This window comes from Anticarsia gemmatalis, chromosome 21 (assembly GCF_050436995.1).
Source record: "Anticarsia gemmatalis isolate Benzon Research Colony breed Stoneville strain chromosome 21, ilAntGemm2 primary, whole genome shotgun sequence".
Classification (NCBI taxonomy): Eukaryota; Metazoa; Arthropoda; class Insecta; order Lepidoptera; family Erebidae; genus Anticarsia; species Anticarsia gemmatalis.
Window position 1 is genome coordinate 2678044 of NC_134765.1, and position 24314 is coordinate 2702357.

The 24314-nt window shown below is 34.7% G+C and overlaps 3 protein-coding genes across 3 annotated transcripts in view; 1 reads left to right on the forward strand and 2 right to left on the reverse strand.

Moving 5' to 3' along the window:
* Positions 1-15441, reverse strand: part of Trmt61 (tRNA methyltransferase 61) — a 70839-nt gene extending 55398 nt beyond the window's left edge. The window contains exons 1-4 of the mRNA XM_076128880.1: positions 15191-15441; positions 14702-14858; positions 14193-14335; positions 13796-13925 (exon numbers count right to left, since the gene is read on the reverse strand). Coding sequence (XP_075984995.1) covers positions 13796-13925; positions 14193-14335; positions 14702-14858; positions 15191-15385 — 625 coding nt within the window. The 5' untranslated portion in view covers positions 15386-15441. The remainder of the gene's footprint in view (positions 1-13795; positions 13926-14192; positions 14336-14701; positions 14859-15190) is intronic.
* Positions 15442-15776: 335 nt separating this feature from the next.
* On the forward strand, positions 15777-18969 carry MED24 (mediator complex subunit 24). The gene has a single exon (XM_076128567.1). It carries the CDS (start codon positions 15952-15954, stop codon positions 18880-18882), a length of 2931 nt encoding a protein of 976 aa, XP_075984682.1. The 5' UTR covers positions 15777-15951; the 3' UTR covers positions 18883-18969.
* Positions 18970-19025: 56 nt separating this feature from the next.
* Positions 19026-24314, reverse strand: part of dysf (neuronal PAS domain protein dysfusion) — a 127834-nt gene continuing 122545 nt past the window's right edge. The window contains exons 10-12 of the mRNA XM_076128519.1: positions 21244-21570; positions 20306-20925; positions 19026-20070 (exon numbers count right to left, since the gene is read on the reverse strand). Of these exons, the coding sequence (XP_075984634.1) occupies positions 20024-20070; positions 20306-20925; positions 21244-21570 (994 nt within the window). The 3' untranslated portion in view covers positions 19026-20023. The remainder of the gene's footprint in view (positions 20071-20305; positions 20926-21243; positions 21571-24314) is intronic.

Here is a 24314-nt window from a genome sequence, read left to right on the forward strand (position 1 = left end):
TCCTGCCTGGTTCTTTTATTATTATTTTTTGTATCCACACAGTCAGAACCTCCATAGTCATTTACAGTGCGAACGGATCCATCCTCGTCGTCACTGGAACTCTCCATGGAGTTTTTATATCGTACTGGCCGAAAATATTAAGAAAAAACTGTCTGCTTCGACAGCTGTCAACCACAATTTATTTTAATTTCCAACCAATTTTCTTGAGAAAAAACGACAAAGACACTAATAATTTACTGATTTTAAACCGAACACTCCTTTAAAAATAATATACTCAACATTTGAACCGATAAACACTTCAACTTTTACCCTAAATCACAAATATATCGCGGAACAAACAGAACGCACGTTACTGCCACGACAATCTGTCAAAGAGTGATCAGTGTATCATGTCAAGTATTGATTAGTTTGCATAATCGTATTCGAAATGTGAGATTATGATCTAAAATTTGAATTGTATTAGGCGGAAAACGTTGTGTAGGACGGCCCCCTACTAGGTGAGTGACGGCCAGGTGAGGGACGTTTAGGATGCCAGCCATTGCCTGCCGTCCAGGGCCATTGCCCGTTTTGTACAGGGAGTTAATATTAAAATCTATTGCTGTACAATGGACATTTAGTGCGTATTAATAATAAGACTAAATAATGAGCAGTCAAAGTGAATTTTCCTCATTCTGATATTAAGTAGTGTAATGTGGTTACTTCAAAACCATTAGTTTTTCAGAGGAGATTTTAAGAGGAGATGACTTTTGATCAGTTTTTCATATAACGTGGCTTAAAGGACTACAAGTTTACGAATTGGTTTTCGCTAAATTCATTTGAGAAAGCGAAACACAACCTTTTATTAAGTAGACAAATGTCGTCTTCACCTCAAGGATTAATCAAAAGTTTACTACTGTCTCCTTGCTAAACTTTCCCCTACTACATCCGTGTTAATGAAAACAAACATCTACCACTTTCTATACTACAACAAAAAGTGAACAGAGGCCTACTCAATCATAACTACTAATAATTATAACAATGTAAGCTATAGAAGACAAATATAGTGCGCGGGCGCAATGACGTGTGGTTCGGTATGCGAGCGGTAGGGCGCGGCCAGTCAAGGTAAGAGGTCAAAGAGAGAAAGGCACGCCTAATGTCTGTGTTAATTTCATACTTTACTTATTATACTTATTAATAATAACCGGGGGATTGTTACAGTTTTTCGTTTGACTGATTGTCGTGTCAATTGTAAGGTCGACAGGGTATTTCGGTTTGTTTAGTGTCGTAAGATGTTTTGTTGTTAGGTTATAGGTGATACTATGGAATTTAGTGCTCGTGTGATGGGAGGACGAACTAACATTACTAACGTCATTTAAAAAACATATTTGAATCACTAAACTTTTAACCGGGAAATATTTTTACAGCGTTTGAATCTTTACGACTATTTATTTTTTGTATTAACTACATCGAGCATTTAGGCGATTAGAAAATGATAGCTTTTAGTATTAGCAGTGAATTGGACTATGGCTGAGTACGCTATAAAATGCAAGAAGTAATACAAATTACGTACAATTTGCGATCAGTTGAACCTATAATTATGTAGTTTCTAATTACACCAACTAACTGTTACAGATTTAAGTAATTTACGAATCACACATAAATCAAAGTCGAATAAAACATTTTATCGATTTAATTCCGTCGATATATCGTTCGGTGATGGCTCATTTGACATTTAGTCCAACCATAAAGTTTCGCAACCTAGTTTAAAGGACTGTAAACTGTAACTAGAGTGGAACATATATTGCCATGTATTACGAAATTATAGTACTGACTTAATTGTAAAATTCACAGTGTTATTTAGTATATTTATGAGTCATAAACAGTTCCATCTTAGTGAATAGCTGGAGGCTTTATTGGATTTAAATATATGAAAATTTAAAGCGAACTTATTGCGACTGAGTATAGAAGGTATATGGAGGGAATGACAAAAGTAGCCAAAGTTGAACTAAGATTTGAGAAGGTTGTAGATGATGTTTCACTTTCTGAATAGATGTAAAAACTAGAATAGTGTAAATTTTGTACACGGACCTTTGGCACCTTATAAAAGTTGAGAATAAGCTAAAGTCAAGCTTGTGTCATGCGTAAAATTCGTTTTAATGTAATTGAATATGCAGTACTCAAATTAATGGCAGTCTTCACAAAACTTGTTTAACAGACACATATTCTTCTCCGCCATACTTCTTCGCGTCATAAATATTCATAATTTACACCCGATATCGATAAAAAAGCTTTAAAAACATATCCGATATAAGATTAATCTTAAAATTGGTGGTTACCGCGCCTTTTGGTCAACACCTATAAAGCCAGTAGGCGTGGCGATTGCACACCAATTACCCTACCGTGTCATTAGCGTTATTCGCAATGTCATTACTGCATATAAATCATCGTGGTACATTTCAAATTTTAATTTGTAGCGCTACGAATTAATTAAGTGTAGCTTAGGCTTTATTACGTTGTTCTGTGGAATAACATTCTCGTATTTTACATGATTTGTAAGTAATGGGAATAGGCTGGTTTCTTAATTTGCGTGACTTGAGTGCAGTAAAACATACTGTAATTTTGCTTTGAGCTTAAGTGTGTTAAGTATAACTTGACTAATCTGACGGTTATTAATACTTAAGTTACTAACAAGTGTATCATAGTTTAGGGGTTTCGTGTGTCGAAAATATATTATGGAGTATGAAAGACAGTAAACAAGGGTTATAAGGCAATTACTCGTGAGTTATCGTCCGAACCAAATAGACTTTCACTTTAGCTTAAATATTAGAATTAAAATCACTACTTTCTGTAATCTTAACCAAAGAATATATTGAAGAATCGATTAACTGAACCTAAACTAGCTTCACGCAGTAATATTAAAAGGGAATTATTAGCATGATCTTTGGTTCCCTTGGCGTTTTAAATTCCGTACAGAATAATCCCGCAACGCGTAAGTAAAAAAGAAAACTGAACCACCTTTATTTTTTGGCATATGCGTCGGGAGGTCGTGGGTTCGAACTCTACACAAATAGTTGTTTCGGGTCTGGTTGTACTTTGTGTCCGTTGTTTGTATGATTGTAAAAGTTCCCGCGACACAAGAACAATTCGTGTGGGAGTTATCTTAGAAAAAAAGAATATGCCGACACAATATTGCACAATATCTTTATTTAAAACAGTCCTGTATGATCCGACTAAGCTTTGCTACATAATTCACAGTTTAAGTTGCCTCGTAGTACGAAAGCTCGCTAAGTTTGACCAGCTGTTTGACATTGTGCTTTGATCCACATTCAAGACCAGTTCGGGCTCGCTATGCCCCATATAGCGCGCACGCATATGCCCAACTACCTACTAAATTTAATTCAGTACGCGTTTAATGTTGTATCATTTACTAGCTTCTTCCTGCGGCTCCATACGCTATTTATCTATATACTAATATTATAAAGCTGAAGAGTTTGTTTGTTTGTTTGTTTGTTTGTTTGAACGCGCTAATCTCAGGAACTACTGGTCCGATTTGAAAAATTCAATTCATTTCAGTGTTAGATAGTCCATTTATCGAGGAAGGCTATAGGCTATATATCATCACGGTACTACCAATAGGAGCAGAGTACCAGTGAAAAACGTTACAAAAACGGGGAAAATTTTAACTCATTCTCTCTTATGTGACGCAAGCGAAGTTGCGCGGGTCAGCTAGTAATAAATAAAGAAGTCTATGTTTTCCCCCGGGATAATCTATTGCTCTGTTATACTTTATTCTACATTAATAAAAATGAATCACCGAAATGTACGCGCATAATTTTTGAACTAATTTGGATAATTTTCCCACGGAAAAATGAATCCCACGAATGGAATCAACGCGATGGTTAAGCTGAAGGTATCGTTGTCATCATCAAAATAATCCAGAGGGAAATTTTCTAGCACTATGTCGATAGCTGGCTAGCTATAGTCAAATTTTGTATGAAAACTGATGAGGGACTTTGGTAGAACTATTTTCTTCGTTTAACTTTAAACATCATACTGACTATAGAAAATCGCGCTTCAGGAATTTCATAATAGTTACATTTTCTTGGTACTTTCAATTATTTAAACGGTATTTTCTCTACTAATATACACACCAATTTAATTTGTAGGGAATCGTGTTAAAGGCTTTTCATGTGGGCAGATTGTATTTTGCATACAAATGAATTCACATCTTTCAAGTCATTAATGTACTTTAACGCGTTAGATTCTACTTAAGATGCAATTTGCAAACAGAACGTTTAAAATTTGTAGTGTTTATTTAGACGATGTTGTAGGTGCAAATACTCTATCATTAAATTAACTGCATTTCTTGGTTATGTTGTCGTAGATGTGTAGTTTTTGACAATAATTGTTTTTTTTTTTCAGCATACTTAAATGTTCCACTACTAGGAAAAATCGACTAGGTGTTCAGTTAAGTCCATAAACTACAATATCAAACCCCGTAAAATCGCTTTAAGATAAAAATCTTAAGATTAAAATACTTGGTAGGAAATACTGGCAAATTTACCCATTAGTCCAGAGAATTGATCGTCTAATGTGAAAAAAAGACACATAGGACTGAAAAATTGGAAGGATACCAAAAAAAAATCATTGCGGTATTTTCCTACATAGTTACATTATACACACCATTATCGATCACAAATATATTTATTGGGCAATCATAAATTGGTTGCAAAAGGAAGCATTCAATTTCAATAACATTTTCATGGCACAACTATATATCACCGAAGTTTGCATTAAACTTAGATTAGGCTATATTTCAGTCTGACGTATGGGGACAAATCAATCTACGACACCCCAGGCTATGGTATTCTATGGAATTATATTATACCTAATAATGTGCTATTCAAACATTGCATAGGGAATAGGACTATAAATCTAACAGTTCATAATGTTAAGTAAATAATATCGTATTTGGTATCGATTGCGAACTGACGATGGTAATCCTTCGTCATTAGAATATTGTACTGATGGATTGATTTTAATAAGGTCAACCAAATATAGTCTTTATTATTAGTCTTTACATATAACTTTGGTTCTAATAAAAAATCTTTGAACACATATTTACGAACACCGAGAACATCTATGTTTTATTATCGATTATATTCAAAATGTCTGGACATTTACTATATCTACACAATGATTAAGACGACGATCTTAAGCAATATGCCGAATGTTGTATTTGAAACAGTAGCCAATTTATTATAATTATAGTCATAAGATATCGTAAATTATCAAAGTATCGAAAGCAGCATGAACTCCAAAATCGACCGAGTATCGTACCGAGCTTGTCTAACCTTGCAGTTCAATGGTTAACTCGGGCCAAAGTTTAAGTGAATTTGTGTATTACCTCAGCTGTCGAACACTGGCTAACACCTCTAATATCAATAGGAATTTCGTACTACTAGAACAACGGGCCCAGTTGTAATTCAGTTAGCCAAACAAAACGCTGTATTAGTCATATGCTCTATTGTCCATAGCTGTCGTTCGCGCCGCTTTATCTTAATTGACTGCCGTTTGATTTAGTGGACCAAACATTCACCAACATACATTTGCCATACACCAAACACCAATACACCAACAAACTTTATTACCAAATATAGTTGACCAACAGCATATACAAGTTGGTGTTATAAGGCACGCGCCAATTTGGTGCTACATTTCTAACCACCGGTATTATTTGAATATCAATCTTATGCTAAGTATAATAGAGATCCAGTTTGTATAAGTCAGGGGAATTTATGAGGTTGTCAAAAGGCATTGTGTGAGCAACGCCTAAGGGGACACGTTATGTCACACAGCTATTTCTTGTACAACACGTCTGGTAGGAAAGTAACAAGGATATAAGATCTGTATCGCGCCGTACGGAATTTGATTGAAGTTCAGGGGGCATACTATGAATACAAGACACCAATTTAGATGCAATAGAATTTATAATAGGCAATAATACATGTTAGTATTATTGCGAAATTGGAGCATGAGATTTTGTATTTCATGTGTCGTGATTTGTAGTCGATTGTGCTTGGTAGGCCTCCTAAAGGTATGTAAGTATATCAATAAATGACTGAATGAAATGTGCGTACAGTTCGTTCCTTGATCCTTATCACGGACGGTGGTTTAGCAAATGAAACTTGTCAGCAAATAAATTTATCACGAGTGGTCCGATAAGATTTGTACCTCTGTTTATTAACTATTTGCCGCATAATATAAATATATTGAGAACAGGTTTTCAGATATTTGATGATTCATTGATATGTTAAGTTCGTGAGAAAATGTTTGGGTTTGACCCTAGAATAATAGCTATAATTTAATAATACATGATATATAATAATATTATTTGTTGCGTTAGCTTATAGTGAGTGATTTGCTTGCGGGTATTTATGGGAGTGTAAAGTTTAACAAAGTGAATAAATATAGTAATAATAGGTAGTATTTTAAGAATCAGTAAGACTGTATCTAAGAAGCCTTTATATTTTAGGTTAACATGACTTTTATCAACCATATTGTAGTTGCTAAATGGATCTGATTGTAGTATTATGCACACATAAATGAGATCATTCTTTAAATACAATTGGATTAAACCACAAATACTTTAAAGATTTGTTCTTATTCGTTTCGCTGCAACGATTATATGAAAACCATAACAGATAGAATTTACTGCGACATATTTATTACGGTCAACCATTACTTAGGATTCGTAGTAAAATATTTATTATAAATATACTTCATAATGCTATATCATAATCTAAAGTCGATAACTTTGGTTATGGATAAACTGTGCTTTTAATCGTAAGATTTAAAGCTTGTAAAATCATGTAATAAATATTTTTTATGTTTTGACGAGGTGGCAAAATAGATTTGTGGAAAAATTGTTTGGAAAATGAATAGGATTTTTTTCGACTTTCATTAATTTAATGCTACGTAGTGTCTGTGTATGTATATTATAAAATGTCTAGTCTGTATATCAGAATTTTTTACGGAGATTGTGCCAAGAAACCTATATTAAACTTAAAGAAGAGCTTAACTAATATTTTAACGCTCTGATGAGTTGCCATTGAAGAGTATCATTAGTTTAAATGATATTGACATTACTTTTTTTGTATTTCAGCTAATTCCACCCAGAGAGCTATGCCTAACAGTGGGACAGCAAATCTATACTAATATTATAAAGTTGAAGAGTTTGTTTGTTTGTTTGTTTGTTTGAACGTGCTAATCTCAGGGACTACTGGTCCGTTTAAAAAAATCTTTCAGTGCTAGATAGTCCATTTGAGGAAGGCTATAGGCTATATATCATCACGCTACGACTAATAGGACCAGAGTACCAGTCAAAAATGTTATAAAAACGGGGAAAAATTTGACCCATTCTCTCTTAAGTGACGCAAGCGAAGTTGCGCGGGTCAGCTAGTTCATTTATATATTTGTATTTTAAAGTGAAATATAAATATTCTCACAACAAATGATGATCATTAATATTAATAATGCTCTAGATTTAAATTAAGACTCTTTGTGTATTCTGAATAAGTCCGCACAGTTTACGGCATAATAACAGAATTTACATTCAATGATTTATGATAAATTATAAATACATTTATTTTAATTAAAGTTAAGGATTTATCTGCTATAAGTTTGACAATTTATTAGGGACTCATGGAATTCACGATTTCTCTAATCACTAAAGTGTATGTACGTGTATAACTTTTGAAACAACTAAACTAAATTGGATAATTCTTTTTCTAATGTTAATAACTGTCGGGAAAAGGTTAGTATGGGATCGATAAGATTAAAATTTCCATGTCAATGAAATCAACGGGATAAAATTTTACAATACCCGGTCGAAGTTGCGTCAATCCGATAGTCTAGAACAAAATAAATTATTTTGCCTAAGTCCAAAATGAAGTAGCTGTATCAAACAGGCCACCGTCAACTGCATAAGCCTATGTGTCACTGATGTTCTAAATTCTGAATTTTGCGTACCTCGCCAGCCGCGAAGTTTGCATACCTACTCTTTGCAGGCTCTTTACTAAGTTGTAAGACTGTAGAACTACGATTAATAAACTTAGTACAAATATGGACAACGTTGACGTCTTGATGTAATATCGTGGACATCGGTACAATAACTCTGTATAAAGATCAATCAATTAAACGACAAGTAACATTGTTGATATGGACTGGGTTCATTTTGCTGTCAGTATTAATTAGCTTGTATGGTATAAGCATATACGACTGTACTAGACATGCACGTTTGTTTCTTAGTTTGAATTCCTAAACAGTACGCATACGAAGTCTGGGGGAGGTAAGAAGAAGAAATGGAGATTCTGTTATAAGTTTATTGGTGCTGAATATCATCTGTCGCGTAATGAAGTTACTGGTTGAATCAGTTGCCTGCTAGTCAGGCATCAGGCCTCTAGATTTGAATTCCCGAGTCGGGCAAAGGAGTATTTCTCTCTCCTTTATTTCTGTTATAATGATTTAGTCTAGACAGTAGCGCAGAGTTTGGGAATCAGATACACCCCCCGTTACAAGGATATCACACCATGAGCTGTATTATTAAGTTTCTCCTTTTTGATCCACCTCTGTCTTGTCGATTAGCAGAAACGTGAGGTAATAAAAATATAGCCCAAATACATGTAAAAAAACAGGGTCGTAAATAAATCTTTGTTAATGAAGTCGCAAAGGGTTAGTTGGATTAAGAAAAATAAATCTCAACTAACACATAAACATATTTCCCACAATAGTTAGATCAATACGAATGTAACACGGAAGGAGCTGTGCTGACGCGATGACGTCACGATAAACGCTAGGCAATACTTGTAAACCTTTAATTACAGACATGTTTATCGCTACCGAGGAACAATAATTCAATCAGAGGATAATAAGGTCGCAGCCTAAACCTTTAGCAGCCATTAATATGCTAGATGCAATCGATGTTTATTTTAAATAACTTTGCCCCGCAGCTGTACTTGCATTTATAGTGATTTACTCCCATTTTACGAAAATGGACATAGAAGAAAACTGCAAATCAATGGATTGTTTGAAAGAGGATATGGGAATAAAATAGGTATAAGCAGAGTTGACGCCCAATAGAAATGAGTGGAGGCATAAACATTTTGGACTTGACAATGATAGCACCTCCCGTTTTGTGGGATTTTTAAGCTCTTTTCCTATATATTTTTGGGGTATATAATGTAGCTTATATTATATCTTAAACACCTTTTGCTTAAATTTTCATCAAAATTGGAGCCTTTCCCGTGGACAAACATAAAGTCAGACAGATGAATATTAAAAAAAAGGCATATGTTTACATCGTGCTTCATATTATGTAAATAATATAATAAGTTCTTTATAAAACATAGTTATTTTAAAATCACAAACAGACTTCAATTTTATTTGTATGTGCTTCTCACATATAAAATAATATAGATTTTGCATTCAAAATTACTATATTTAGTTTTTGTTCGCAGTTTTTTGCTATTAATATTAAGGTTACTTAATTGCTAGTTTGTTATTTAATTTTATGCAAGGGGTCAGGTGCGGTGAGGGTTATATGTATCATGGAAACATCAGTAAGATCAATATCGTGTTTGAATCATGTTTTGATAGACATTTTATAGTATAAGTAGTAATAAACTTTACTTCTGTATTTTCTGTAGCGATACACTCGGTACTATTGACAATTGACTAGCTGTTAATGTTAAACTAGTTCTATCTACGTATAAGTACCAGTGGCCCCGTATAATTGATACGGCAGATACGGCGGTAGCTACGCCCCTGATAAGTACCTACTTGAACTTTACACTTCTTCGTATATGCTTATAAGACAAAAACATATGACTAATGAATCGAACCTAACTTACTTACACTGTCTTTTGTTATAGGTTAATTAAACTCCTGTTTCAGTGGCCCAATTCTCTACTACTATCGAAAATCGAACGTTGTGGTAACCATTTCTGCAGTACATTTGTAAATGTCAAACTCTCGATACTCGATGGTTCTAATTGTAGAGAATCGCACTAAAGATTTTATAATAAAAATTGATCATTTAAAATCTTACAAATACAATCGAATGTCAATTTTATACTACAAAAACGCATCACTATATCCATCTTTTCCTAATAAACCAAGTACATACATAATCCAATCGAAACTCAAGAAAATCTCTTCTAATACTCAAAGCGTAACAAACTTTCCGTTCGAACAACTTGTATACCTTTATTTATTACATGTCGTTCTCTGTCCAAATATGTCTTATTAATAAATGGGCGGCCGTGTTTCAAATAACAATAGCTATAACAAATGCATGAGAAATGTTCCAACTATTCTCTTTTTAGTTCACTAATACTGTAACTTAACTTTTGTGTGCCATTATGCTCATCTAATAAGCGATATATCGCTTTGTTGACTATATTTGTCATAATTATCGCTAGTTTATTATTGTTAAGATGTTCTGCCTTTCTCAGCGAATTGTTAAACTGTTGTTTATGGTAGAGGCTATCTTTAAGTATTGCTAAAGGCAATTTTTACCACAATGCACAAAATTAAGCGTGCTTCATCAAGCATTTATGTATACATAGACACAGGCGCAATTTTTACCACAATGCACAAAATTAAGCGTACTTTATCATGTATACATAGACACAAACACCATCCTGACTTGAGAATTAGAATTTAATGCAGTTCAAATTCTGATAACTTTATGTGAGTAAGAATATTGACAGATTTTTTTATCAATAACATATCGACAACTTTTTCCACTGGTACACATTGATCAAAATATTAACGTGACCGTTTGACTCCTACTTGCATACAATAATAAGTCAAAATCATAAAATTCTTCCTAAAGCAAGTTAACGTATGAAACGATGAAAAACATCGTCCCTTACTAAAACAAATAAACAAATAAGAGTTCTGATTCAACAAACACAAAACACTTAGTACAAAGATAAACACAACACAATCTAAGCATTTAGAAACAGTAACAAATGTTGGACGGTACAACATGACGTATTTCCAAGGAGTTTGTAACAAAACCCTCTACCCGGTGGTCCCGAGCAGAATGGACGAAAGTCTAATAAGACAGGCCTTTAGCTCAGCTGTCTGGCCTAGGACGTTATCTGCTGGTGAAAAATAGTGCCCTTTGTGGATTACTTTGAAAGCTGCACGATGGAAATGTGGTTCTTAAAAATATACTGTGTGTGTTTTGTTGTGGTTATTATTTTAAAGTGTTTTTAAGTTCGTTGCCATAAAATATGTAAAACACGCAAAATATTATTCTTTATTATTTGTTCATGTTAGTTAAATTCAAATCTATGATTCTACGTTACAAATATTCTTGACGCGGTTGGATAGCCAACCGCTAAAAAATGATCCATATGATCATACCTATAGTAATGAACATAACTATGTATGTTCTACGGCTTTGCAATAAAACGTACAGGACCTAGTTATAAATATTGATCGGGTTCCCCATCGATTTAAACAAAGATAAGGTTAATTTCTTAAGTTCCACCACACCATTTACTGCACAAATAAGTAAAGAAGATGAAGTAGACATTATAACAACAGCCTTATTACAGTGAAAACTAGATTACTATTTCACAAATACAAACATCGTTGAGACAACATTATCATCTTCACAGCACCGTACACAATTTTCCTTACACAACGCTTACGTCAACCGCATATTACGTTTATTTACCTGCATATATTTGTGTAGCAACATATAATTACACATATATACGTCTGTAACATGTTTCAAATACGTCTATTAAGAACATTATCCGTTATTGAGCATATAATGACGTAGGGAAGTATTTGACTGAACGCAGAACGCTCTGGGAGAAAGGATGATTAAGTTACTTCAGTATATTGGATGTAATTACAGTAATAGTATGTCTACAAAATATGTGAATTATGGTCGTAAAGGGACGTGTATGGCGCATGTCGAGATCTCAAGATACGATTATGGGTTGTCATTTTATTTGCGTCAACATTTAGTTTAGTTATTGTGATTATGTTTACAGTTTATGTCGCTATTAGTCGGGTACTGAGTAGATACTGGTAATTAAAATACCGTTTAATTGATGTTTATTTTAAAATATTTCTTAGTACAGGTAGCGTCCAATTACAAGTTATCCACCAACAACATTACGAGAATTCACACACAAATTAGTTTGTAGAAAAATACAAAAAAATGAACCATTATTTTTACCGATAGAAAACTATAAGAAAACAAAACATTGGCATGTTACGAAAAAATCTTTCTTTGACGGCCGAGTTCTAATGAAGCTTAAATTTGAAAGGATTTTTTGTAAGTTATCGGCGTAACTTTTTGCGAAGACGAAGACAAATCAGATAACAAAACAATAAAATCGAAAGAATTAACCGAAATTTTGTACGAAGTTTATAGGATCCCCGTGCTGGAATAATTTTGAATGTCTATATTTTGAACCAGCCTTAGAACTACCAGTATTTACATGAGAAATTTAGTACATCTAGTAGTCCAAATTGATATTTCACACACAACATCCGTTCCATTACGCCACTAAGTACATTTAACAAAAGGTCCAGTAAAAGCTTTGTGAATTAGGCCAATCTATTTAGCAGTCCACGGGCACGACAATGGACTAAATTTAAAAGCAATCCAAGGATAAGCAGTTATTGTGTTTGTCGCGCGACCACTTAGCGATGCGTATCTAACTTAGTTATGTTATAACGGATAACCAATTAGTAGTGCGTGTAGGGTTGCTGGCTTTAAGTTACTGGGTCTTGAGAGAGATTTTTGTGTAAAAAATGGTTCAGATTGTTAAGTATTTCCTTGGCTGTTTTCTATATGAATATTAAACTTAATTAAAGAAATGAGACGCGCAGTAAAATAGTTGAATGTCAAAGGAAAATATAGTTACGGCAGTTTCGTTATTGTGTTTTTATTGTTTAGAACTCGCAAGACGAATCGAAATACTCAAATGTTAGCATACTTCTTAACAAATTAATAAGGCAGTTCGGTAGTTTCGCTTTGTACACTAATTCTTCGATTTTTATTGGAGAATAATCTGATACAACCAGTTGTTACTCATAATTTATGAGTCAACTTCTCATAACACGGACCAGCTGACAACCCTACACAATGCCAGGAGTTCAACTACTTTCAAATCGACACAAATCGATGTATCGATTGAGAATTCGTTATCTGTACTATCCAGATTAATGAATAGAATCGAATAACTTACACGGGGATCTGAATAATCGACACGATGTAATCGGATCGCAATCTGTTTTGTCGATTTATAAGGATCTGAGCTTTTCCGCTTACGTACAAACGATCGCTTATCGGGCTATCGTACAACCATTTATAAATTCTTTGATCTTGTGAGGACTAAACAAATAGAACTAGATCTATCGGTTCAGTATTAATGGTTTCGGCCTGGAATTATAGGCTTGTAGTCGTGGGACTTAAGACCACTACATGGCGAAATGTACCCAAGTACTAAAGGAGTTGGTGAGTGGCTCGATTTATTGGGTAATATTTATTTTAGTGTCAACATGATACTAATAAACCAGGTAAGTTGTTAAAGCTAAAGTTTCGGCAGTTAGTTATTGCATTAGTCTTAGGAAGAAAATTGTAACTAAAATACTTTTACAACCATTATTTGTACCTAATCGCAGATCACAGCTATTTTTATAATATCGCGCTAATTACATGATACTAATGAATAATTCTTATCATCATATATAAATTTTAATAAATTATGTATCTACTCACCCTCGTCTTTGATAGCAGCAAGAGCATGAGGAACCCCAATCCAAGGACTTGGCAAATCAAGAAACACTGCATCAGCTTTCCCTTTTAAACTCTCATCAAAACCGTCAGCAAGTACATCTCGGTGTTTGGCCTAAAACAAGTATTTGTGTGGAAAATGTATTCAATAAAATCTGGTCTATAAATTGATTTAAAATGTATTGAGTGTGCATTGACCGATAACGATTTGTGAGCCGAAAAGTCAAGCAAATCCAATGTAGAAAATATGCTTGATCATATGATATCTTTAAATCCTAAATTTATAACAGAATTTTCTTTGAGTATTATTATTAGAAGAAAGTTTGACAATAAATAGAAATGGTTACCAAGCTAAATGTAGACTGATTAATTTTATACTCACAGTGACATAATCACCTAAGCCATGGGCTTCAAATTCTTCCTGAGCCAACTTGGACCTCTGCTCATGGAAGTCAAATGTATGGACATGACCATGAGGTCTCACTCTTCTTATCAACGCATGTGTCAGTGAACCACTTCCAGTACCTATATAAAAAAAATATCCATAAAACTCGGTTTTGAATTAAATCAGTACCTATGATGACTGTTTAGTATTCAATAAATAATATATTATATTAGTCAATATTTTATTTTTAATTTCAAGCATAGGTATTATCTTCATTGAAAAGATAGAAGGAAATTATTGTTTCAGTTTTCCAAACATAATGCTGCTTATGTTACATAGGACTTTTCACACTGGCGGTAAATTCACTATCTGTATCATTGACTATCATAAGTCTCAGCATTAGACCTAAATGAATAAATGATTTGATTTTGATAGGTAGAAGTTTTCTAAATGTTTAAAGAATTTATTTATCTTGATAATTAAATATTTTTTAAGATCATCATTACCAGCTTCTATAACAACAGATCCAGGAACCAAGTCCAGTTGCAACATTATCATACTAATATCAGGAGTGTAAATTATTTGTGTGCGATGAGGAAGTGTCAAGGACCACAGTTCTGGAGTGGGCTGCAGGACATGACCCCAGCCTTTTGATAGCTCCACCTGTCCAACAACAAACAAGAAGTTTTATTTAACATATATAGAGATTGCGTGCAAGAAAAAAGGAATTGAGTAAATATTGAGCTCGGAGAAATGTTCTGATGAGAACTTCAAGAGACCTAATTGGTATAACTTAAAAACCTGTGGCATCTATTTTCAATAATAATAAAAATAATGTAATTAATCAGATTAATGTGTTGAATGAAAGAAAGGAAAACCAGTTTAATGTTGAGTGTGTAAATAGTAAAGTGATGAGGTTAGAATTACTAATAATACTATATTTTTTTAATTGCTGTATGAAAGTTCTTGGTAGAATAATGTATTTTAATACATACCCGACTTCCATATTCGGCTCCTATTAGCGTTCTCACTTTCAATGCACCAAAGGGAGTTTGGAAAACATTGTCAACCATTTCCCCTTTTTTATTCTTTATTTCACGTTGCACATCAATTGCGTATAAGCTATTGCTCAGATACAGAATTACTGTATCTCCAACATCGATTTTCTCTTTATAATTTCTAAAACTCATTTTATTATTTAGAAATACACAGTCCGCGCAAAGTTTGTAAACAAACACGAGGGCTGGTTAACTTTTTGACGTTACGTTTCAATACACGTGTTTCGTTTGAACATACTTCGTTTAACTTGATCATAAAAAACAGATATTTATTACATGTTATGTTTTTATTCCAATTTCAATTGATTGCTCAATATTAAATATTTTCGAGCACAAAAAATTCAAATTAAAGTGCTGTTTGTCAATATTTGGAAAATGGAAATATAAGCAACTAAACGTGAACGTCGCGTAGCGATATGATAACGCTTTGTAATTGGTTGATATTCATGTCGTTTTCTTTTTGTCCAATAGAATACCGCATCGACTTGCGTAAAGATAAGATAAAACATATTCTGTCATAGAAAACAATCATCTGACGTAGCGGGCTTGTAGCAAAAAAAATAATTGTGATAATTATCTAAAAATGTTGATAATGTGAATAAAGTAAACTGAATACTGTTAGTGAAGTGAAATAATGACTACCCATGAGTAGTAAAAGACATAATTTTTGTGAGTTACCTAGTGAAACCTTGTAAAATATGGTTACGATGGACGCATCAAAGGTAACAAGTAAAACTAGCTCCCTGAAGGCTTTGATACTGAAAGCCTGGCGGGAACGATGGACGGATATACAATGGGGTATCAACATCAAGACCATTTTACCGAGAGGCGTCAGTGGAGACCTGTATAACCTCGCTGACTGTATCCTTCAGCAAGCCATGGTCGGCTGCGGTGCAAACCAACTGGTAATATCATATTTGAAACATTCTTTGGCCTCCCACTTGGTGTCTTACGCGGCAGTTTTGCAAAGAATCGCCAAATTCGACGCGTTTCACAAACCTCATTGTATTTTGAGCCTAATCGAGTTCTTGGAAAGCTTTCTTGATGGAATTACGTGTCGTGGTAAAATGGAAGAAGAAGTCCTGTCCTTCGCCGTTTCATCTATTATTCTGTGGCTCCTACAGGTATATCATTACTCTCTCAGCAAGTATCCAGCATCAAATCCTATTCAAAGCCAAGAATTACTGGAGAAGTCAACAACACTACTAAATTCTATTGTGAACACAGATTTTCTACTTGCAATGTTTTATCTGGCTAAGCAGAATGATCCAAATGAGTATGCTGAAGTAACGAAGAAATGTCAGGAAATCACAGCATTTATGATGATGAATACTCAATTTAAGGCTCCGGTCACTATTCATGAGACTTTACAGAAGATTTGCAACATGGACATTGATAAGATAGCACCACTGAATACCAAGCCAGAATCTATAACCCACTGTATGCAGGCTCTAATAGCAATTGATGTTCTGGCCAATCCTAGTGCTGACTTGCAGCAACTATCAAACCAACTGCTTATGGTTCAAAGAATCAAAGGATATTCTCTATCAAGACTATACTGTGAACTTATCCGGGCATGCTTCATATCTTTAAATGATTCAAGCAAAGATTCTATAAAGCAATCCTTGTGGGCTGCATTTACTTTCCTCAAAATACCTCAAGTCATCCTGTACTTGCACAACACTTGTGGTACTTCTAACAAAGATAGTGAGTACTCTATTGAGTTAGTAGAGGCTTTTGAAAAACTACTCCAATCTACTCCTCTCTTGGATACTGTGGATACTAAGAACTCCTGCAATAGTATCATATCACTATTGGAACCTTTGATGAAGCTGAATGTAGTATCAGAAAGTCATTTGGCATATTTCATGCAAAAGAGAGAAAATAAGGATATCAAATTGCAAAAACTGGAACCTACTGGACTTCAAGGGTCTGTCCCATCATTCATCACAAGAGCTGAACCAACTCTAGCTGGTATTCTAAAGACTATGGGACCAGACTTTCATAAAACACAAGACTCTTTATTTGCAATGCTCTGCCAAATTGTTGGGGGCACCACATTAGACACAATCCTTGCCGTTGCAACAGTGGAAGGAAAGTTGAAATTGTTTGTCTCAAGATTGATTAAATTTAATGAATTTGCCTTGCTAGCTGCCAGTGAAAAGGGTGCTCCCATGTCTAAAGTATATATCTTTGACATTTCATTTTTAATCCTATGCTCAATTGTACAGGATTATGGGGCTGATGCAGTGCTAGATGAGAATGGTGATTCATTTTTTGAGAAATGGGTTAGGGACTGCATGATGTACCGTGGGGTTCATAAATCTCCAGACCAAATTCTCCAAAAATGTGACTCTCAACTTGTAGATGTATTTATCCACCATTTAAGTGCCCCTGAATTTGATTTCAAAATGAGGCCTCATGATCTATGTATGAATGTAAGTGGAGTAGTAAAAGAAATACTCTTTGCTTGGGAGCAAGGTTCTCTTTCCGCTGCAGATGTTAAAATAATGTTAGATACATTGAGACAAAAAATGGCATCTTTAGCTGTGTGTGCCACTGTTTGGCTATGTTCTTACATCAATGTGGTCCATCAGGATGCATTTTTGAAACCAATTAATATGGTCCAACAGTTTTTGACTCCACCCAGTGATGTTGAACTGGCTCAGCCTGATAATTTCAAAGAGAGAACAATTTTGATGTGCCAAATTATCAGAAAGATGCAATATGACATTCATCCTCCATCTGTCCCAAAGAGTAAAGCCTTGACATTATCACATCACATTATTTCAAGACAGCCCATACTTGAACAGTTACAAACTATCTGGGATGATATAAAAGCTAGAGGCTATCTCCACATTGATGCTACTCACATTATTCAAAGTCTTCTGAATACAACTGGACCTATTTGGTTTGTTACAAATCTAGTAAAAGAGACACTGAAGTTCCATTATCAGGATGATCTTGACAGATCAGTTGATATTGTTATTGCTATGTTCCATTTGGATATAGAAAAATGCACTGAAGCTTTGCTATTGCATGTCCTTCCCCAATACCTATATAATGCTAAATTGAGCGAAGATTTGATGGAACCTCAGTCTGCTATATTAGCAAAACTAGCAGTTTACTCTATTTACTCTGCTCTCGAACATAGCAATTTGACGAAGGCACCAACGTCGAGAAAACGACGTCACGATGACTCGGAAGATTTGGACTCGCATTCTTCGAGCAATAAAATTAGAAGGCTGAACGATAATTCTTCCGACAGTATGTACTATTCTCAGGGTCAGAGTATTTCTGGAATCACTCTAAAGGAGCCCCTGCAAACGGCCTTGGAAACTTTATTTACATCATTCTCACAGTTGGCTGGAAAAAATGGCGATGTCACACCTCAAACAGATTTTATACTGCAATTTCTTATGTATGTAGTACAATGTGGACACGATCGAGCACAACTGGTTCTACAAAAGATGCCCAGTGAACTTGTTCCTACATTGATTAAGTGTCTTCCAGACCGTTTCAACATAGGTCTGATTCTCAGATTGTATGATTTGTCGACTCCTTACGGACGAAAAGATACAGCGAGAGATCTCTGTCTTTTGAGGAACATGCGCCTCAGACCCGATTAATTCGGAAATAGATGTAAAAATATTATTATATTAAGTAATTTCATGTTTTCATTGATCATTATGTCCAAAATAAAGTAATCAAAAATATTTTCGTGTTTAATTGTTGAATCCAAGGGTGTGCAAGCAAATAAAAAACATTTCCAAGGTCATAATAATCTTTACTTCACAAAAGTCAATCAACAAAATAGTGATCATAAATTAATACTAGATACGTCTCCTGTTACAAATAGTTGTTCCTGTTTCATATTTTACATACTTACACACTATTTTGTACAATATTCTTAAATCTACGAGTCCCAATACTGGATGGAGTTATGTATGTAGTTTGCATGAATAACATAGGTAAAGAAAAACAGTGATCAAAGGAACATAGTTTACACCATACGGCGATCAAACATATTAACTGACTTTCAAATATTGAATTTCCTGTAATTTTTTGAATCAACTCAGAAAATTCATTGAGAGCCACGAAATTAAAATTACGGACATTAGGTTATCTAGATATCCCCTTTTGGTTAGGCACGAAAGAAGCTCAAATTGTTACAAAGTCTACGTAAAATTAACTCAATTCTTCATTCGTATCGTATTCATCATTAGTTATGCAATACCAAGAAATCGAGTTCCCATAAGATTTTACATCTCCAATCGTGTTGTGCTGCATATTTTTTGTAAATTTGAAAGGCAGAAAGAGAAATTAGATCGGGTTAAAACCAGAATGCCTATTGTTTTATTCAATAGGGAGCCGCAACCTCGTATTTGAACGGTACTAGAAACAATATTGCATTCGTGTATAATTTATGAACATAACTGGGAATAAAAGGAGCTAGAAAATGGACGGCATCAGAATATCAACGTTCATATTAAATACTAATGAATAAGAACTATTTACAAAAATAATACATTTCGTATACACAAACAAATCACATTGCATGTGAATAATAATAATCTTTAACTATAATCATTATTTTGTACAGATTCCTTAGTGGACAATATGTACAAACAATCTAGCACTTTACAAAACCTTACTAACACAAAGATCACAGGAGAGTTCCAGAGCTTTTTTCTATAATTAATAAAATTTATTATTACAAGGTAACAATTATTTAACTATTTAAAGAAATTACATTGAATTATGCTACAGTTATAACGCAGGCTTTTTGGCATCCGGCGAATCTGGATGTGGATGATCTAAAACAATAAGAAAAAGCTAATGTTAGTATATTTTATTGTGGTGTAAATTTATCTGGTGTTGGTAGTGCAGACGCATTGCTGCTGCGCATTTATCTTGCTTTATTTATGTATCTACAATCTCTGCACTCCGAAACAGATTCCAACTATCTTAAGATACGAAATATTGGTTCCAACAGTAGATACGATAACTGAAAATTCTATTCATTGAATTCAAATATACTTAGGTGCTTACCAATTTGCCTTCTAAGTGTATCCTCCCTGGATGCATTGTACGCTGGCGGTGGATTACTGACCCTCATTGGTAAACTTATTCTATTAGGATTGGAGTTTTCATCTACCGAATTCTCCGCGCTATTGGCGAACGTTGTCCTTTGACCTCTATTCCACGTTTGTTGATAGGAACTTTCTGTAGTTATAGTGTTACATCTATTGTTAGTATGAGGAACGTATTGCTCTGGTGACCAATCAAACACGAACGTATGACTGTAGTTGTGAGTGTAGGCTGTGGGTGTTCCAGACGGTGTGGGAGGCGTGGTCGTCACATACGGACTTAAGTCTTGGTGACAGACGTCAGGCACTTTTTGTAGAGCTGATTCTGACCATGTGGGACTCGGATTCCATTGGTCCACCATTTCCGTTTCTGTTATGTTAAAATTCTTTGATCCTGGTCGTCTACTGGCAATGGACCCTGCTGATACTGCAATTAGTGTGTCTCCCCCAGAAGTGACAGTTGAAGGAGTGCAACGTGGAGACATATTAGTAATTGGCGTATTTGGTTTTTCGTCTACGTTTTTTGCTTTCCGTTTAGCATTGGGCTGGATCCTCGTATCCTCTATCCGTATATTGTGGTACCTGGAATAGAAACCTAAAGTTACACATGTGGTATTTCAAATAGACTAACTACGCTGACTAGTCACAGTAAATTGAGAATAACAACTCGAAGACGATGCTAATTACACACGCATTCCTAAAACGACATATTTGATCGACGGTATGAGGTCAGAGTGCAATTAGCAAGATCATTTCTAGGTCATATTTGATACCACTTGATGCCTAAACATTGCGATGTTAGAACTGACAATTTGAAGTTAATCGAGTGGCCATGAACGGTTAATCCATTTACATAAGTAACAATTGTTGACCGTCAAATCGGAAAGTAGAATAATTTACCTGTTTTCTTGCAGTGAGACTGAGTAATCCACCGGTCCGGTGTCTGGTCTTTCATAGGCATAATGCATAGGTGCTAAATGAGGTGGGACGTGTGGAATGTGAGGTTGAATGCCAGGGTTGGGCATCATGACTGGCTGGTTGCCATTGATGCACACTGGCGGTGTTGGAGTGTACTGCATAGTTGGAGGGTAGACTTGAATGTCTGGAGGTGGAGGTCCATACATCCTAGTCGCTGCTTCGTAGGCCAGTCCATAATGCAGCTTTGATTGCACTGCGTAGTAATGATAAAGCCAAGGGTTGGCTTTCATTACTGCTGCCTCCTGTTCACTGTTGACAAAACATAACAATTATTTATCTGCAGCATTACTCATATAATACGCACAAGCATACCTAATTAAGTAGGTATGGTTAGTGTTTATGTGACCTCAGGCTTATGTCTAGGATCTAGATACAAAAGCGTAGGTAATTTATCGGTCTCTATAAATAAAGTCGATATGGGTTATTCAAATGACTACAAACCTTGAACTCGAAATAGAAATAGACAATAAGTTATGAGCGACGCAAACAATTAAAATAGCTTTAAAATGGCGATTGCATATAACTGGAAAGAATTTGCTATAGTCACTACGACATTGTTACAAGCTTTAGCCATTACTAGTACAGTAAAGAGGACCAGTAAAGTTTAATGTTTATATTTAGTACTATTTTCTTACGCCATATTAATTATGTACCAAAGTAGTTTAGGTTATGTTCCATTACACTAATAGGTAATAGCAACAGTATATTAAACTGGTAATGTGTTTAACAACTTATAGGTTCTTCACAAATAGTTCAACTGGAGAGTGCAGTTTAAGATGTAATGATAAGTCCAGTATTTTCAAGCTGGACATTTTATGGGTTTCATTAAAGAATTATCTGGGTATTGACTGCGGCTAACATTCTTTAAAGGTATTTAAGCTCCGTCTTAGACTTTCACGTTTATTTCTTAGAATAATTACATTGTTTGCTTCATAGTTTGCATGTAATAAATTTGATATCGCTCTCAGCAATCAGGCATAGCCATTTTGTCAAGACAAACGTATTGCCAATAAAGTTAGTTAACAACGTAATGTTCGTTAACGAATGATACATACATACGTTATCAACGTCACACATCTTCGATGGTAGACAAAATGAGGAACATTTAAACAAACGGCTTGTAATGACTGCGGGTAAGGCAAGGTGAATACACAGTATTGAATTTGTAGCTAATGTAACCTTTCGCGCGAGTTCAGTTAGCGTTTGTGTTTGCAACCTTTAGATAGTGGATGCAGGGAAATGTCACATAGTTGGACTCAGCTCTGGACCTACTAGGTACAGGCAACAGGAAAATCTTTGAAAAAATACAGACAATGAACAGTGTCCTTCTTGTTAGCACTATCGGTTCTTGCACTGCGATTTGAGTGAACATTAACCATTATGTAGGTTATCACCTATACAAACTTATAATGTAAGATGTAAAATACTAAAGCCTATAAATGTTTTGATAATGTGATTAAAATATGATCGCGATCGAGTTGCTAAATGAATAGAAAATGAGGGTGGATATTACAATGAGTTTGCTGGAATCCTATTAAATTGCTTATTAGTCTCTACTTACCCCACAGAGATCAAGGAGTGATTTTATGCTTGTGCCTATTGTGCCTACTTATTTAAACACTTATGTCACAGATTCTGCTACAGCGACCATTTTTTGATGTCCGTTTAATGCCTTCTGAGTGCGACAGTACATCAAAGTTTAGATATGTGTTGGACGGCGACAAATCGCTTTTGCATTCGCATTACGTACAACAGATATCCACTGTGAAGGGTAAGAATCAAAAGGGCGAATGGATAAAACACTATCATACGCTGTTTACACACGTTTTGCATTAATTTGAACTTGACCTCAGTGAACTAATGGTGATTTATTGCGCGCCAGTACTAACATTTTATTTATGCTAAAAGCTTTACGACTGCACGTCTAGATATCGTAGAAACAGTAGGTAAATTATGCGCATTAGCGGCCATTAATTTTATGTTTCTAAAATAGATGTTAGTTATGTTTTAAAATGTAGCGGAACAAAATTGACGAGGTTTATGATTGAGGGATACGATTTCTAATTATATTTGTGATTACTTCCTGAGCTGCCTTTTATACTTAGTTGTAAATGAAGAGGATAGTTAGACATTTTTATTATGATTATTATTTAAAATGGTAAGTAAGTATTCACTTAAGATATTGTAGGTACCTACCTACGTATTTTTACTTACTCTAGAATTTAAGAATAATTGAAAGCAGAACAAGTAAACTGTTGTTGTTGAAATTAAAAATGTTCCACCATCGTAAGTTTGGACACGTATTCGGCTAATTACAAAACCTACCACAAATTCAAGCAACAATAAAATGTCGTTTGCAGATCCTAGTTAATACTGAGATCCTTTAAGATAATTTTCAAGGCTCCATTGCGTTCTTGTTAGTATTTTTTATATTGTCTACATAATGCGGTGCTTGTTATGCATAACCGAGTTAATGGAATGTTGGAAATCAACGTATCCGTCCGTGTTCTCAGTTTCCCGCCAATTTGTGCGTCCGCGCAGCCCGAACGCATAAATCTCGACGACATGACGTAGGCGGCCGACATGTTGACAATTTGTTGTCGTTCACTGTATCACAAGTACAGAACATAGGTGTTTATAAACAAGCGTTAAATTGCTTGTTCATATTCTTTTAACAATGTGATCTTTCTTACGGTACTGTTAGACAATTCCACGAATTTGTCCCCCACAAAAAAAGCGTCACTCGTCCATTATTTGATACACAACATGTTTTTATTTCTAAAAGTAATGAACCAATTAAAGCTGTAATAGTTACTTAGTTTTTTGTCAGTGGAAATGTTAAGAAATCTCTAGTCACTATGAATACCCGTGAAATGTTTTGGTTAGATATAAAATGGTTACAGAGTAAAGCTCGGGACGGCATTAAATCTGTTATTCACGTAAGCTGGGCTCATTATTAAAGGAACAGTATTTGTGAGTGGAGAGCACGAAGT